The sequence below is a fragment of the Rattus norvegicus genome, chromosome 12, assembly GCF_036323735.1.
Source record: "Rattus norvegicus strain BN/NHsdMcwi chromosome 12, GRCr8, whole genome shotgun sequence".
NCBI classification, from domain to species: Eukaryota; Metazoa; Chordata; class Mammalia; order Rodentia; family Muridae; genus Rattus; species Rattus norvegicus.
In genome coordinates, this window is record NC_086030.1 from 12,197,790 (window position 1) to 12,216,305 (window position 18,516).

General features: G+C 48.7%; 1 protein-coding gene across 2 annotated transcripts; it reads right to left on the reverse strand.

Annotated features, from left to right (window-relative positions):
* Positions 1–472: 472 nt before the first annotated feature.
* Pomp (proteasome maturation protein) lies at positions 473–14,343 on the reverse strand. 2 transcript variants are annotated; one of them, NM_001100942.1, is given in 6 exon segments: positions 561–629; positions 2,546–2,639; positions 6,296–6,397; positions 7,002–7,062; positions 11,157–11,254; positions 13,028–13,048. In NM_001100942.1, coding segments are annotated over 6 exon segments (426 nt in total). In that variant the 5' UTR covers positions 13,031–13,048; the 3' UTR covers position 561.
* Positions 14,344–18,516: the final 4,173 nt, after the last annotated feature.

Sequence of the window (18,516 nt, forward strand, 5' to 3'; positions counted from 1 at the left end):
AATAGGAATATTCTAACTTAAAAACATTTCTGTACCTTGCTATGTAACTTAAAAGCAAGTGGCCTGCACTTTCCTTCCATAGAACACTGCTTGATAAGCTGAAGCGTGAGGTAAACCCACGAAGCACCACAGTCCAAGCTGCACACCCCGGCTGCTGCATCTAACTTCTCATGCAGAAAAGATCAAACTCTGCAAACGCCGACTTTTCAACTTGTGAGAACACTTGGCTAGAGCCCTTAAGGTGCAAGTAGCATCCTGCAGAGCAAAGCTAAGGCTGTGCCGGGTGCTGCCACCAAATCCAGTCACAGCCGTGACTCTGAAGGAGGCTCCTGGGAACGTTGTTGCATTTGTAGCATTTATAAGAAACACATTTTCAGAAGTCGGGCTTTTCTGTAACCTAAGAGCTTAGAAACCACCTCTAGGCTTTCACAGCCCCAAACCACGCCCCAAACACATCCACATGACCCAGCGATCCTCTCAGTACTTTAATGCTGTGAACATCAGACCTCGGCAGAGGCAACTACGAGAAGCACATCCGTGGTTCCTGCACGGCGCCCTGCGTCACAGCAAGCCCAGCTTATACTCCACCATCATGTGTGGCTCGCCCATCAGTTCACTTTGTGATGGATCTGGAAAGAAACAGAAACAGGCGCTGTCAGTGGGTGTTCAGGATCTGTGATCGTCTAAAGCAACCCGGTGTGACAGCAAGCGGGCTAGGGCTAGGGCTGGAGAGGGAACTGACAAAGGGGCCTAGGAAGGTGGGGTGAGCGGAAAACAGGTTTGTATCTTGCTTGAAGGGACCAGCTACACACACTTCACTTCCCACAACAGTTGGAGGAGCTCTGGAACCCGGCACCCATGCAGGCAAAACACCAATCCACATAAAAATAAATCTAAAAGAGAAAGAAAACCTCTCTCCCAAGGTTCTGAAGCTTGAAGCTTCCCATGGCTCCTCACCTGGCGGAGGACAATCTAAGCAATAAGAGCATTTTATCATTCCCGTTCTCTGTTCCATCACATACACACAAACAGAAATCAGAATCCCAAAGCGAGAACACCTCAAGTCCCACCACCTCGAGTTTGGACTGTGAAAACCTTGAAAAGCTGGACTGTGGTAACACACCGAAAGCCGCTGACAAGTCCTAGCAATGAAAGCTTCAGGGCCAAGTCTCGCCCTAGCAACACTGACCGAGCCTAATGGGTCAAACCAGTACAGTGCGCACAGATGAAGGACCAAGGAAATCCGGGAGCAAAGCGGGCTTGGGGAAGGGAAGAGCCAGTGTGAGGGGTGTGGTAGCTGTGACCACAGAGTACGCTCATTTGTTAACCTTCTTTCCACTCCATCTCTTCAAGTTCCGACTTTGTAAGAGCGGATCATCACTCTCACCGAAACAGGAAGCACGCAGCACGGTGGCAAGTTAGGAGGTGTGCAGTGAGCTCCCAGGACACAGGACAAGCCCTTCCTGCCCCTCAGCTCGCTCATTCTTGCTGTAAGGAAGGAGGCTAACATGTCCGATTGCTTGTAGGGCAACCCTCCTCGAGCCTTAGCCGTCAGACCCGAGTCTACTGTTTCCCTCAGACAGTCTTCCCTCTAACTTGAACTGACGAATCAGCTTGTGTCTCATACCGAGCAGGCACCTGCCCTCCTGACCCAGCCCGACGTTCATCCCCAGAACTTATGGCAGTCCATCTTTGCCATTTCAAGTCCACCTCCTCCACCTGAGGCGGGCAGATCCGACGTTCACTGTGCGCATTTACTGCCTTGCCCAGAGCCTTAATGAGACTAAACTGAAGCTCAAGATCTCCCTTCTCTTTTTGCAACACCTAAGTCCAGAGAACCTGATACGAGTCAGCTGTACACCAGGCTGAACGAGCTCAGGAGACCCAGGTTTCCCAGCATTCATGACGCCTCCTTGGGACAGTGCCTCACTGGACTTCAGCTGTGTCCACCCCCCAGCACAAGCTACATAAACACAGTGGAGTTGTGCTGGGTTTTTCCCAGTTCCCCTGCACTGCTGGGGTGGACCTGGTGGAGGCTGTGCCCGGGGCGGGACCGGACCTGCCTATCATCCCCGGGCCTAAAGCAGAGGATGCTGTGTGCACGGCTCTTACTCATCCACAAAACCATTCCTGGGGGAACTTGGTGATGAACGGCAGACTCGCCCTTTCTCCTCACAGCCCACCTCAGCACACGCATCACTGGATGGGGGGTTTTAAGTTTTAAAGGAAGAGTTTATCTAACTCCTTCTGAAAACCAGTCCCACAAACACTGAGGACCTTGAAGCACACACTACCATGGACTCCAGATGAACAGAACGGGCATCAACCTCAGTAAATGTGGCATAGAACTGAATGACTGTTCAACTGACTGAAATGGCGAACCTCAGAACAATGAACCAGTTTGACTTATAAAGTAATTACCATTAACTCTTATCTCAGGGCTGTGAATGACTTCGAATGTCTCCCAGGATCTCCCTGGGACAGACTCTGCTGGCTGCTGTCACCTTGTCCAGTATAGGGTTCCCCAGTGCTGAGTGCCACTCACCATTAAGAATATCCTCAAAACCAATGGTCTCGTCGTTGCCCCTCAAAATATCCAGTGAGAGGTTTGAGCTCGGAAGAAACGGAAGACGCTGAACCTAGGGAGAAGAACAAAGAGCTTCAGGAGAATCAGGGAGGCCGACTACAGGCCGAGGTTCCATGCTCTTCGCTCTTCATTTGAAGAATGTGGAAAACTAAGTAAAACTGTAATTCAGCCGGTGGGAAAGAATAACTCACATCTTCGGGACAGACGGAGTTTTAAAGTGCGCTGGCACCGGCACCGTAACTTAACCCACCACATCTGCCAGTGCTTCCTGCCAGTACATAACCCGCATGCCCACTGCCACCATATAACCCGCATGCCCACTGCCACCATATAACCCGCATGCCCACTGCCACCATATAACCCGCATGCCCACTGCCACCATATAACCCGCATGCCCACTGCCACCATATAACCCGCATGCCCACTGCCACCATATAACCCGCATGCCCACTGCCACCATATAACCCGCATGCCCACTGCCACCATATAACCCGCATGCCCACTGCCACCATATAACCCGCATGCCCACTGCCACCATATAACCCACATGCCCACTGCCACCATATAACCCGCATGCCCACTGCCACCATATAACCCGCATGCCCACTGCCACCATATAACCCGCATGCCCACTGCCACCATATAACCCGCATGCCCACTGCCACCATATAACCCGCATGCCCACTGCCACCATATAACCCGCATGCCCACTGCCACCATATAACCCGCATGCCCACTGCCACCATATAACCCACATGCCCACTGCCACCATATAACCCACATGCCCACTGCTACCATATAACCCGCATGCCCACTGCCACCATATAACCCGCATGCCCACTGAGTCTTTCTGTTGGGGAAGAGAGCACGCCCGGAGCCCACCTCGCTCCAGAGCAGAGAGACCAGGCCCCAGGAGGATCCAGGCGAGTGAGAGTCACTCTCACCTGCCAAGGGGACTGTGTGCTCCTCTGAGCTGCTCAGCACAAAGCTAAAAGGTAACCTTTGAAGATACAGTGCTAACCAGAAATGCAGACCAAACCCACTCAGGGGGACTCTAAAGTCACAGTGTCACTCCAGCAACAGGCAGGTATGGACTGGAAACCAAATGAAGCACGGGGAAAGGTTCACAAGCTGTGCAGACAGAAACATCTGGATTCACAGTCCATGATGATCACTGACCAAGCCATGGGGGAGGGGGACAGGCTGTGCAGACAGAAACATCTGGATTCACAGTCCATGACAATCACTGACCAAGCCATGGGGGAGGGGGACAGGCTGTGAGACAGAAACATCTGGATTCATAGTCTGACGATTACTGACCAAGTCATGAGGGGGCGAGTGGGGACGGGATGGGCTGTACAGACAGAAGCCATGTGGATTCACTGTCTGACAACCACTGATACAGCTCTCTGCAGGTTACCCGCCTGAAAGACCGCGCACAGTCAGGGCAGCCACTGCCGCTTGAACATGGTCATACCCATCGCCTTTATACTTTACCCAGAGTACTAGGTGATGAGCAGTGAGTGACGCCGTGACCGAAACTAATCCTGTGGTCAGTGTCTGCAGAGGCAGTGACAGGGGGACCGACCCTCACTACTCAGAGTGAGGGTACTATTCTCAGTTGCCAATAGCCTATAAACGCTACTTAGTCTTTACAGTGTGGAAAGAATTCTCCAGCTGTCATTCAAAACTGAAAAAGGAAACATGGAGAAGAGAGAAGAGGAAGAAGCAGAAATAGAAACGGGAACCTCTAAGTGGAGGAGAGTGCAAAGGATCCGGGAAGCAGAATCAAAGGTGGGGCTTGCAAAACACAATGATGGGGATCAGGAAGGCAAGGAATATACATTAGCAAAGATTTTTGACAAAATGGTATTAAAAACTCAGGCTGTCAATTTTACTAGCGATATCCAGCTCAAACCCAGGCAAAGACAGGAGACGAGGGAGGCGAAGAGCTGTGCCAAGCCTGACAACCTACACTGTTCTTCCACTTCACACCGGCTAGGAATTGAGGGTGGCTCGCAGTTACGAACCAGCTGCTCTTCCAGGGAAAACAGGCTAGCTTCCCACCACCTATAGAGGCTAAGAACCGCCTGTGAGTCAGTTCCTAGGAGATCTGGTCCCTGTGATCACTCTACACACAGTGCACAGACACACACACACCCACACACAATAAGACTAAATAAACCATAAGCAACAACAAATGTGCTCAGACTGCTACTCTCAAGTTGCTAGACTAGTTTAGACTGAAATTTAGATTAGTCTAAAACACTCAGACTCGGCCATTCTCACTTAAAGCCATTTTAGAGCAGTATTCTCGCAAAGAAGTACTTCAAGTAGCTTCCAGAACTACAAACCTACAAAAACAACGGCACTCACAGCCCTGCTGCAAGACTCAAGTCCAGCCAGGCAGAGAAAGGGTCCGTGGTAGCAGGAAACAAATACACGAAGTCCAAAGAGGGAGGCCAGGTGCCAAGGCATTAGGTGCCTGGGTTTTACCTGGAGGGCAAAGTGAGGAGTGTGACACATCGAGGTGTTTACAGTCATGGTGGGGGTGGAGGAGCAGGGAGATCTGGTAAGGACCAGGGGTGGGGGCCACAAGGCACCAAGTGAGGCAACCAGAGCTAACATTCCATCATCTGCCTTAGGTGAAACCTATTTACCCACAAGGAAGAATAATGAGTTATTCTGCACAGCCCGGGAAACCCAAGATGCCTGTGGGCCTTCCAACCAGAAAAGCAGGTCCGGAGAGTTAGAGAAAGTCAACAGCACTGAGTAACCACGAAGGACAGGCAGGAAACAGGAGGGAGAACAAAGATGGCCTCTGGCACCACCAGCATCTCAGGTGACAGACAGAAGGAACCACAGAGCTACAAATGGGTTTCAGAGAGGAAGGGGACACCAGTCTGAGGTCTACAAAAATACAGAGAAAAGGAAGGAGCTTTGAGTGTCAATCCCCCGACCCCCTACAAAAGCACACGTGCACACGTGCACACATGCGCACACGCCCTGGGAACCAGACGACACCATCTCAGAGGAGAAAGTAAAGTACAGACACGGGGAACAATGGCTTCCAGCAGGTGAACCTGGACAAGCTGACAAGTGAGGAGAGAAGTGGGGGCGAGGCGTGCTGGCACACCCCTTTAACCCCTGCACATAGTGGGCATGGGCAGGCAGGTCTCTGGGAGTTCAAGGCCAGCATGTTCTACAAAGCATGTTCCAGGCCAGTTAGAGTTACGAGGTGAGAGAAAACCTATCTCAAAAGTAATTATTAATTAATTAGGGATTGATACAATTTTACCACAGGATCTGAATGTAGGTAACAGCTTCTAAAGAGCCAAAGCAAGGAGAGAAGAAAAAGGTGTCTGCAACAGGCAGGGCTGCTGGCAAGGACCTGTTCCCTGAGGTAGGGTGACGCAATGGGGCCCAGAACCCAGGCGGGACATCTGCACAGCTACTCCTTAGCAACAGGCACGCCCAGCTGTGCCCGCACGGCTGCCCGCAGAGGGCAGAGAAGCGCAGGCAGACAGCTGCACTGTGCTCAGACACTGTATCTATGACGTGAAGCCATTTTCCACGTGACAACTTTTCCCTTATGAAGCAGTAACAAGGGTCATGTGCTACAGAGGGAGGCAGGACAGGGTGCTCAGAGGGTAAGGTCTGACATCTAGCACGAGAACATGAGCACGCGTGGGACAGGGACAGACTCACCTGCTGCACAGCCTTGAACTCCATCTGTAACTTCAGGGGAGCAAACAGGCCCTGGATGTTCCTCAGGGTGGAAAAGTTCATCTTGTCCTGGTTGAGCTGGAACTGCAGAAGACAGAGTAGCTCTAAGCTAAAAGCTTGCTGCAGAGCAACGTTGTTTTAAAAACGCAACACTGACAATCCTGAGGCCAAGAGTTGACATCCCTCTGGGATTTAAAGTGTTCATTTCTTCCTGACAGGTTTATAACACTGTATCTCTACATCTGTGTGTGGCAATGTGTACATGTGGTTTACATGTGTTCATGTACAGGTATTCCTGCAGACACGGGGCAGAGTCAACACTAGTTTTTCCTCAACAGCCCCCCATCTTATTCTGTGAGGCGGGGTCTCTCACAGAACCCAGAGATTCAGCAAGGCCTGCCAGTGAGCACCAGGGGTTGGTACCCCAAATGTCTTCAAGGTGCCCATGCTTACTTCTATTTCTCCTCTAGCAGGGGATAAAAAAGAAAGTCATAGGGCCTGGTGGTTAAGAGCTCTGAAGGTCCTGAGTTCAAGTCCCAGCACACATGTGGCAGCTAACAGCTGCATGATGGCCTCCTCTAGTACGCAGAAGCAGAAGCAAACAAAATACCAATATACATAAAATAAGTAAGTTAATTCTTAAAAAGTAGTTTGTTTTAAACAAGAAAGACATACATAACATACTCACATTTTTTTCTGATAATTCAAGAGGGTGACTGGGCAAAAGTTCATTTTTCACACAAGAAAACCTAGAAGGAAAAGAGAAAGCACAGATATTTAGCAGGGTGCTACACATAATTCTCTACCACGGCTCTAAGCTGCACATGTAAACATGCATGTTTTTGACTTTCCGATCAGGAGGCTATGGTGCAACTTTCTTTGGTCGCCCGCAAACTGGATCCATCTGACACCAGGCGCCCTCACCATGATCAAAGTCATGTGCCTGAGATGCAGAGGCGAGGTCGGGAGCACACCGCCTTGGCCCCCAAGATCGGTCCCCTGGGTCTGTATCCAAGACAGTTTGTGATGACATCGCCCAGACCACTGGTGATGCAACAGTCTCAGGGCGACAGCAAAACTGATCATCCATAGTGGTAGGCCGAGACCGAGGTGGTGCCCTGTGCCTCTGCCCTGACTATCAAAACCCTTAATTTTAGGGAGCCACAACGAGACAGAAAGAAGCAGAAGCACATTAAACGCAGTGGAAATCTCACTTCTGATGAGATTGCCAACGCTGCCCGCCAGATGCGACACTGGTCTTTGGCCAGACAGCTCTCTAAACAATCAGGAGATCCTGGTACTGCACCTTCCGTGGGCTGCACTGCGGGTGGCCTCCACCCTCAGGACACCACAGATGATATCAACAGTGAACACTGGAATGTCAGCTAGTTAAAATGCAACAAACAAATTTCAATAAAAGACTGCAGGTGTGACTGGAGCGCCTGGGGTGTGGGGTGGAGCTCAGGGGTGAGCTACCCCCGAGACTGTAACTACAGTCAGGCTGTGAGAGCCTTAAGTTCCAGCACTCAAGAGGCAGAGGCTGGTGGATCTCTGAGTTCGAGGCCAGCCTGGTCCACAGAGCGAGTTCCACAATAGCCAGGGCTACACAGAGAAACAATAACTCTTCCCAACCCCTCAAAAAAAAGCTGGGGACCAAACCCAGGACCTTGCACTTGCTAGGCAAGCGCTCTACCACTGAGCCAAATCCCTAACCCCCGACTTTGAACTTTTAACATTGTTGAAACTGCTGGGGAGAATATGGGGACTCTGGAAGGTGGACTAAATGTATGTTTAGGTATGGCCCCCATAGATTCATGTGTATGAACAAGCCTATGGGGACCAGGGAGTGGAATGTGGTGGTTTGTATAGGCTTCACCCAAGGAGTGGCACTATTAGGAGGTGTGGCCCTGCTGGAGTAGGTGTGTCACTGTGGGTGTGGGCCTTAATACCGTCACCCTAGCTGCCTGGAAGGCAGTATTCTGCTAGCAGCCTCAGATGAAGATGTAGAACTCTCAGCTCCTCCTGCACCATGCCTGCCTGGATGCTACCATGCTCCCACCTTGCTGGTAACAGACCGAATCTCTGAACCTCTAAGCCAGCCCCAATTAAATAAGAGCTGCCTTGGTCGTGGTGTCTGTTCACGGCCGAAAGACCCTAAGACAGAGGCTTTCCAAACGTGGATGCTAGCTGGCTCCCATCCTCTGTAACAAAGCCCTGATCGTAATGCCACTGAAAAGCTGTGGCATATTTTTACCATTAAACTGTTTCTACTGAGTTTCATTTTTATTTTGATGTCTTTCATGGGTTCTCATGTAAATTTAAAAATTTTTTTTAAAAATTTATTATGTGCATGGATGTTTTTGCCTGTACTTTTGTCTTTGTACAACCTGTGTGTCTGGTGCCCTTGGAGGCCAGCAGAGGGCACCAGATTCCCAAGACTGGAGTTACAGTTTTTAGCTGCTCTGTGGGTGCGAGGAACCAAACCCCAGCCCTCTAGAAGAGCAGCTAGTGCTCTTAACCACTGAGTCACCCATCTGTCCCTTAAATCATCTAATAAAAACGTTTAAATTATTTTAAAGAACTCACTAAGCATGTGTTTATTATTACTGCCACTTTGATGGGATACCGTTCCTAAGACAGACTAGCTAAGACTCTTTCTTCAATACTGTAAAGGACAGGTCAAACCACATGACTAAGGGACCCCAGTTAGGACCAGACCACCGGTCACTGTCATGCTAAGTACTGTCTAAACCAGAGTCTGAGGGTTGAAAAACCCCAGAAACCCTACCACAGCCATGCAATGAGGACTGTGGACAGATCGTCATCACAGAGGTAGGCTATGAAAATTGCCCTCCCGTACAGTCTTCCTGTCCAAATGGGAAGAAAAGAAGTGACATTTCCTGGAGGGTTTGGTGGGGCTCCCCAGGACTTAGCTGTGGCTGGTCTATCAACTTTCTTTAAAAACTATCTGTGACTGTTTGCCCTGGTTCCCACAGAGGCCAGAAGAGGGCACCTGATCTCCTGGAAGTAAAGTTACAGATGGTTATGCGCCTCCATGGGGCTGCTGGGAACTGAACCAGGGTCCCCTGTAAGAACAAATACTCTTAACTGCTAAGCCATCTTTCCAGCCCACAGCCCATTAACTTTACTACAAATCAAATTATGCTTCCAAATTATGCTTCTGTGTCTCTTACTACTAATCCAACAGGGACTATGAATGTGCCCAGACCTCAGCACCGGAATGCCACTCTAATGTAAGAAGAGTCAGCATTTTCAATTAGGATGTCAATACATGGGGTGTCACATTGACCTTATAGGCCTGAGCAGAAAAGTGATGTGCCGAGGACAGACACTGGAAACAGGTATCTAAAATCGGAAATTACAGAAGCAGGTAGGACAGGGAGCTGGAGAACAAAATCAAAAGCAGCCACCACTTAGTACTGGGTGAATACTGGCTACCACTTGGGTGTTTTCCAGTGTCAATTCCCCCACTCCACTCTGAGACACTGAGCACTTAGCTGCCACAAGACATCGTCCAGGCGATAACAGAGCTGGGACTCAAAACCAGGCAGCCACAGCACATCATCCTTTCTCCCTCCTCCCTCCCTTTCTTATTTTTACTGAAAATAGGGTTTTCTCAAACATTTGCACACAGAAATCCCATAAAAACACAACACATAAACAAAAGGTTTCTAAGTTAAAAATAACGTTACTACTGAGTCTGTTTTGGCCTGCCCTTAAGTGTAGTTTGTGTATCCACATAGACTCCATCAAGAGAAGTAACTTCCTTTGCCAGAGTTCATTAGTTGGAAATAGCTTCTAGGTTAGGGATGGGGTCTTTCGTCCACCTCCATCTAGCACCGGTACCCATCTGGGTTAGACCTGTGCAGGCTCTGTTGCCAGCTGCCACAGGCTTGTTGAGTTCATATCTGCGTTGGCACTGCTCTGTACAGAAGGCCTAGTTTCCTTGGTGTCTACACATCATCCCTTCCTCCTCCCGCCCTCCTTCTGCCCCTCCCCCACTTTGGGAGTGGGGTGCTTTTCAAGACAGGTCTTCTGTGTAGCCCTGACTTTCCAGAAACTCACAGGACAGTTGTGCCTCCCAAGTGTTGGGACTAAAGGCATGCTGCATCACCACCACCCAGCCATTGCCCTTTCTTAGGGGTGTGTGTGTGTGTGTGTGTGTGTGTGTGTGTGTGTGTGTGTTAGGAGTGGGGAGGGGGTGTTGCACATGTAGGCCAGAACTGACATTAGGTGCTTCCTCTGCAGCTCTCCACCTTCTGTTCTGAGGCAGGCTCTCTCACTGACAGTGACCGTCAATTGGCTGATCTGCCTTTAAATAGACGTTGGGGATCCAAACTCAAGTCCTGTTTGCCCCGTCCAGTGTTAACCACTGCTGAATAACTGCTATCTTCTAGTGTCTCCCACAGAAGTTAATTATTCCAGCAGTGAGCAGCACGGAGAGGTCAGTGGCTGAGTTACAAGCAGTAAGAATCCTACTGAGCCGAGGGCTGGGCTACATATCTCAGTGGAGCGCTCGCTTCCCAATATGACATCCTAGGTTCAATCTCCAGTACCAGTCCCCGATCAAAGGAGCCCACAGAACCCTTCCAAGGCTTCCATGCACCAGGAGGACTCCCTTCCTGCAAGCCTGCTTGCTGTTATCCTGCTACAACAGTTCTCCCACTACTAGGAACACGTAGCCCTCTTTCTCTCCACACCCTGAGTATGTAACTCACTACAGACAAAATCAAATGCACATTTGTAGCCTTTCAAGGAGAACACCTGGAAAAGAATCCACATTTCATCAGAAATAGGCACAGCCGCAATCCCCCCGACATACCCTTTCCGGAGAAGATCATGACTCTCGAAAGGCCCACTGGCTGAGAGTTCTGTAACTGGAATACTGTCCTTTAGCTGCGACCCAAGGCCTCTGGCGTTCTACAACACAAAGGCAACATGCTGGTTAAAGGGCAGAGAAGCTAAGGGCTGTGCCCTTAGGGAACACAGGATCTATAGAGAGCCTTAAATATTGTGGTAGCCAGCACACAGGGTACAGTGAGTAGAAAGACTCCTGGTCATGTGCCAACATGAAAAGCACTTTAGGGGGAAAAGGGGGGGTATACAAACTCTGACCAGTCTGAGATAACGAAGTGATAAAATTCAAAGACGCACAATCGTATGAACCAAAAACCTTGAGTTTTACCCTAATCTCGGTATAATCAGCCAGCTTTTCCTCGGTGGAAAGAGCATTCCCTTTGGGTGTAGTGTTTTATCCTGGTGAAGAGGCTGAGGAGAGAACCCCAGGGAACAGGCAGATCAAAGACAACACAAGAGATGGAATTATAACATGACACCTAGAGATGAGGTCATAGGAACTGACAGAAAGGGGGAGGAGCTGTCTTCTATAATTATAAAAATAAAGGCAGCTAGTTGAAATAGTACAAAAAGTTAAGAACAGCTCCTTGGAACTGACACTGTCACCCTAACTCTAACAGCGTAAACTATTCAGGTACAGTTGACCTGGTCTCTACTACTAGTCTAGACAAAACTATTCTGAAGAGAACAGCTTTTTGATAGACTTACTTCATCTGTGTATTTTACCTGGGGGCGGGGGGTATGCCACCAGCCCCGATTGGGTCTTGCTTGAGCCTCACCAATTTCCTAATTCTGAATAGCAAGGTTTCTCCAAACCCCACAAACCTCACCACCAAAACTGCTAACAACCTCCTTCTGTGCTTCATTAACATCTGAGAAATAGAGTTCAGGGCTCCAAGTCTATAATTCAAGGGCCTGGCACTGTTCCCATTCTTCACACAGGAAACTACTGGGGATCAGGGAGACAGTATATAATCTACAGTGGACAGTCACCTACTCCTACTCTGTGACTGCCAGCCAAGCACAGACTTCCAAGGACTAGCCCTGTCTGATTATTGCTGTTCCAACGCTGACTGACATCACTACCCTACAGTGTCCTCCTGATTTACTGAAAAGCACCAAACGAGAAATTCTGAACTCTAGTATTGATGTTACTGTCTTCCCAGTATCCTTTTATAAAATGAGGACGCCTTAAGGTTCTAGCTCAGTGTCAGATAAAAATAAGTCTGTAAAGACCTAAAACCATTCATATTTCAGCATTTCTCACACTCCTTTACAATGGTTAACAGTATTAGCCAATACAAGCTTTCTGGACGTGGGCAGACGGCCTGCGGAGGAGTGCTTGTATCAGGTCTGTGCCATGGTGACTCAGGAGTCTGCTCAAAGAGAAACAGAAAGTGGGGAAGGAGGAGAGGCCAGAGGGGGAACAGAGGGAGTCCAGCACTAACTATATGAACAACACGGGAGCAACACAGAGGCACAGGCAGAGACGTTTGTAAAATCGTGGCTGAGTTATATAAATACAAGAGGCGGTCGTGGGCCTTTGGGGGCTGTAGAGTCCAGTCACCCTGAAGGAGAGGGCACGTGGCATGTCCCAACAACCACACAAGGCTTGGCTTTCAGAGATGCCCTGTGCATCCGCCTCAACTGCTGGAAAGGGGCGCGCAGGCCTGGGAGGCCCGGGAACCCACGCGCGCGGTCCGACGGGAACCAGCACCACCCCAGAGCGTGCAGCCCTGGTCACGCCCACGTCAGACACCCGCCGGGACCGCGCAGCCGTGATCGTGCCCGCACCACGAATACCCACCGCGACTGCGATCGTTCGCGCTCACTCACCATCTTGGAAACAGCTCTGCGAAACCCTCTGAACCCGCTATAGTCGGCCAGCCAAGGCGCTCACTTCCGTTTCCGGGGCCGAGACAACCCCCCCATCCGCCGGAAGTGCGTCCGTCCGGCCAGGAAGGAAAAGAGGGCGTGGGAGGAGAGGGAGTCGCGTTGGGCCGGGGCTCCCACGCTTGCTATCCCCGGGGAGCGAGGGCCAAGGGCGCAGCTAGAGTGTGCTCTGGACGTGGCCTCGCGTGACGGTTTTAGGTGGATGTGTGCAGATGCACAGACTTCTCACGGGCCATCCACGGATGTCGAGGTGGTGATTTGCATAAAGTTCTGCTCAGTCAAAACTCGGACAACAGGCTTTTTATTAAGTCCAAGGTCCAAGGCTGGGTATGTGTAGAACCCAAAGGAAGGACCAAGCTTGCTTAGTCACTGAGCTACAGGCAGAGGCGGACTCCAGGGTTTGTGGGGTGTGGATGTTTCCGAACTTGGGGAACTACAACCAGTGTCCCTAAATCAGATCTGGCCACCCGTTCTTAATAAGCAAGTTAAAAGCGGGAGGCAGAAGAAGGTAATTTGGTCAGTGTGGCCAGACTGGGAAGACGACAAAGACTTAGGGTCCCAGAGACTAATTCCTCGGTAACATGGGGGAGCGGCTAACAGTTTTAAATCTGTCATAGCTAACGGATGTCAGGCTCTTAGAATTATGTACATCAATATGGCTGTACATGCTGTACACGAGTCATCTCCCTAAACCTTTTCATTAAGCTTTTTAAAAATTAATTTTTAAGGGTTTCTTTAAAGCGTGTTGTTTGACTATATGCATGTGTATCATGTGTGTGCCTGGTATCCTCACACTCTTTGCAATACTTAGCGGAGTTTGCCAACACAAGAAGATTCTCAGGATCTCACAGAACTGGAGTTACAGGTAGATGGTTGCGAGCCACCCTGTGGATGCGGGGAAAGGAACACAAGCCCTCTGTAAGAGCAGCAGGTCTTAACCACTGAGCAATCTCTCCAGCCCCTTTGCTCACATTGTGAGAGTATAGCGAAGCATGGAGGGGAAGGCGAGGCAGTTGGTCGATTGGGCTCTGCAATCCGAAGCAAAGGGAAACGAATGCTGCTCCTCTTGCTTTTGCCCTGTTATTCAGTCTGGGATCCCAAGCCATGGGATGGTGCCTCCCACATTCAGGGTACATCATTTTTAGTTAAAACTGGAAATGGGGGTTGGGGATTTAGCTCAGTGGTACAGTGCTTGCCTAGCAAGCACAAGGCCCTGGGTTCGGTCCCCAGCTCCGAAAAAAAAAGAGAAAAAAAAAAAAAAAAGACCATCACAATACCAATATTGCTTTGATCTGACCCCTCGAACCCTTTCCTTGTTAACTGCATTTAAGATAATCTATTTACATGTCTGCTCCCAAGGAAAATTCTAGCATCTCATACATAAGGAAGTTCCTTTTCTTTATGATTTCATTGCCCAGAACTAAAAGAAATGCTCAGCAAATGTCCAGGACGGAATCTTTATCACTCAGCATGTGTAGTCAACAAATGTTAAATGATTATTTATATTTTTGAAATAGGGTTTCAGTAGCCCACACTGCCCATAAGCTCACTGTGTGTTTGGGCATAAGTGTACTTAAAAAAAAAGATTTATTATTATATATAAATGCACTGTAGCTGTCTTCAGACACACCAGAATAGGGGATCAGATCCCATTACAGATGGTTGTGAGCCACCATGTGGTTGCTGGGAATTGAACTCAGGACCTCTGGAAGAGCAATCAGTGCTCTTAACTGCTGAGCCATCTCTCCAGCCCAAGTGTGTACTCTTTATCCTCCTGTCTCTGCCTCCTGAATCTACGATTACAGGCATGGACCATGATGCCCTAAGATGATTTTTTTTTTCTTTTCTTTTTTTTCGGAGCTGGGGACCAAACCCAGAGCCTTGCGCTTGCTAGGCAAGCGCTCTACCACTGAGCTAAATCCCCAACCCCTAAGATTTTTTTTTTAAGGCTGCAGTTATAAGGGTTGGAGAAATGAACAAGAATCTATGTTCAGTTCCCAGCCCCAACCTGGTGGCTCACCTCCACCTCCTGTTTCCCAGCGGGCATGATGACTTCTTTTAGCCTCTGTGGCACTGCAAACATCGTGCAGACATAAATGCAGGCAAATGCAATTTTTTAAAAATTATTTAAGAGTTGAAGTTGAAGAACACTTGCCACCCGAATTAGTCCATAGTTCAGAAACTGAATACGCACATCAGTGGCTGTGGATACCAAATTCTTCAGTGCCCCTTTCTTATTAAATTTTAGTTAGCACCCAAAATACTAGGTTTCATAGAATACTTACACTTCTTTCTTGTATGTGCTCCCTCCCCCAACCCCCAGGCTTCCATGGCCTTTAAAAGAAAGGTGTCGGGCTGGAGAGATGGCTCAGCGGTTAAGAGCACTGACTGCTCTTCCAGAGGTCCTGAGTTCAATTCCCAGCAACCACATGGTGGCTCACAACCATCTGTAATGAGCTCTGATGCCCTCTTCTGGTGTACATGAAGACAGCTACAGTGTACGCGTATATAATAAATGAATAAATAAATCTTTAAAAAAACAAAAAAAAAGAAAAAGAAAGGTGTCATCTTCAATCTAGCTGGCCAGAACCAGCATAACCCCCTCATCCCGCTGGTTCACAGTGTATCATCATACCTTGTTTTCTGATTTGGGCTCCACATAAACCTTTTTTTCTCCCCTCAGTTCATCGTGTGCATGGGCAGATTTATCAATTCTCCTTCACGTGCCTTACTACCACAAAAGCCACCTCTTATCCTTTCACTCTTGGCCCAATGATTCTTTAAGTCGTTGCCTCAAGCAATGATGATGGTTAGGTCGAGGTGGCCGAACTGGGGACCATTTTCATGCATCGTATTCGGGAAGCAATACTGAGCATTATCTGGAACGGGACTCTGAACTCAGGCTGGGTCCTTGGGCGTATATATTTACTTACCATGGCTTCCTTTTCTCACCTGTAAGATGAGGCAAAGGTAACACCCATCTCAAACAGACCTATAGTTGCATAGCACGCTAGCACTATACAAGCTAGCCAGCAGGGAGGAAGCCACCAGCTTGATTTCTCCTAGACCCTGAGATCGAAGTGTGTGGTGTTCGGCAATAAGCTCTTATTGTCTAGTTCTGGTGGACAACCAGGAGGAATGACAAGGACATGTGCTGTTTTGGGGGGCAGGGCATCTGGAACCTCCTTTTTGAACAATGCATAAAAAGATATCCCACACCTGGCACTGGGCTTTTTTGTTTTTGTTTTTCTTTAAATGAATCATGGCTTCTAAGATCAGCTTTATCGTGCCACGCAGGATATCCGCAAACATTTTCATTGATGTACACAATAGTGGGATAGCTTTATTTTTTTTCCTTTTCTTTTTTTCGGAGCTGGGGACTGAACCCAGGGCCTTGTGCTTGCTAGGCAAATGCTCTACTACTGAGCTAAATCCCCAACCCCGTGGGATAGCTTTTTACATACAGCCTGTGATTGTGTTGGCCTCTACCCCATCCTCTTGCCTCCTCTGCCCTCTTCCCTTCTCCCTATCAAAAAGTTTCGACCCCAGTATCTGTCCTCTGCTTTAACGTTACCTGGGTTCCACTGTCCCCACCTCTTTTAGGCACCCTGCCCCAGCGGCCCCTTTGTAGCTTCCAGGACTCTATAAGTTCTCTAAGCTAAACACACACATCTGAAAATTCAAAAGTAGGCTCCACTGAGAGGGAACATGTGGCGCCTGCCTTTCTGTGCCTGGTTTACCTCAGTCAGTATAATAGCTTTGTGCTCCATGCCTCTAAAAATGCAGATTTCATAATTTCATTTTTTTCCTCACGGCTAGATAAAATACCATTGTGCATAAGCACCACGCTTGCATTACCCTTTCGTCCGCTGATGGGCATGCAGGCCGGTCGCATTTCCTAGCTTTACAAGCAGAGCAGCAAGAGGCCCATGTGAGCAAGTCTTTCTGGAATAAGATTCTGTCCATTGGGTGATTACCAGTAATGGTATGGCTGGATGCTATGGTTGCGCTATTTCCAGAGGAGAGGGTTTTCATTTTATCTTTATTTTATTTTATATTTATTGAGTGTTCTGCTCACATGTATGTATGCATACCATGTGCGTACCTAATACCCACAGAGTCCAGAAGAGGTCACTGGATCCCCTGGCACTGGAGTTACAGATGGTCGTGAGCCGCCACGTGGGTGCTGGGAATCGAACCTGGGACTTCTACAAGAGCAAGAGCTCTTCACCACCGAGCCATCTCCCCAGTTCTTATTTCTAGATTTTCGAGGAATCCCACCACTGATTTCCATAGCGGCTGCCCTGTCAGCAGCCAGTCACTGTTTATTGTCATTTGTTTGCTGGGTTGTTTGGTCTGGGTCTCACTTGTAGCCCTGGCTGTCCTGGAACTCACTCTGGAGACGCAGCTGACCTTAGATTCACAGAGATCCACCTGCCTCTGCCTCCTGAGTGCAGACCTGAAAGACCTGAGCCCCCATGCCGGCTGTATCCTCTGTTGTGTGGAGCTCAGCTGTTCAAAGTGAGGTTAGGTAGACTGTCAAAGAGCTTGAATTTGCATTTCCCTGGGGGCTGCTGCTGCTGCTGCTGCTGCAAACTATTAAAAGTGTTTATTCTCCCTTCACTTCGTTTGAGAATCCTCTGTCCAGGTCTGTAGTTCTTTTAAAAATATGAAGATGGTAATTAAACCACTAAAGCAACTTTGTATGCCAGCTGACTCCATTCCTGAGGCTCTACATTTGTGCAGATCAGTCTCATTCAATTGTTACAACTTAGTTCATCTGTGCAGTGCAACGTAGGATTGTAACATTGCCATCTCACTTATACTCTCTGGAACTACTATTGTCCTAGAGTACAGGTTTTCCCTTGTAAGCTGGTACTGTTTCCATCTTGTGTCTTCTCTACTCATGACCTCTGTTCATTTGGCTATTGGCTTGTCTTTGTTACCTTTAAATCAGCGATAGCTTTTCCTTTGGCCTTTGTTTTTGTTCTGGAGTTTGAACCCATGATCTCAGTGATGCTGAACAGGCCATGGACAACTGAGCTGCATCCCCAAACCCCGTCAGGGACAGGCTTTTGATGAGGAAATGGTATGAACATAATCAAATCGATCAGTACTTTCCCTCAGAAACTCACAAAGGTTCACCATTCCTGTCTGTGTCACACCACTGTGACAGTATGTATGCCCATGTGGATGCATGCACAAGGCGAGATTCAGGTCCAGTCTCCTGACTCTGTCACATGAGCTATTCTAGTGCTCTTTCTATTGGGAAATCTGTTTTCCCCACAAACCTGCAATGACAGCTTTGCCAGACATTTATTCTGGGCATCTCTTTTGTATTCAGTTGGTCAGTTTGTCTGTCTCTGGGTGAAATTTATGCTGTCTTTTTTTTTTTTTTTTTTTGGAGATTTATTTAATGTGTGTGAGTACAC

Coding starts and splice junctions, on each gene's coding strand:
- Pomp (XM_063271118.1), bottom strand. Junction 7,063..11,156: donor CATGATCTTCTCCGGAAAGG/GTATGTCGGGGG, acceptor TTTTCCTTCTAG/GTTTTCTTGTGTGAAAAATG. Junction 6,398..7,001: donor TTGAATTATCAGAAAAAAAT/GTGAGTATGTTA, acceptor TGTCTTCTGCAG/TTCCAGCTCAACCAGGACAA.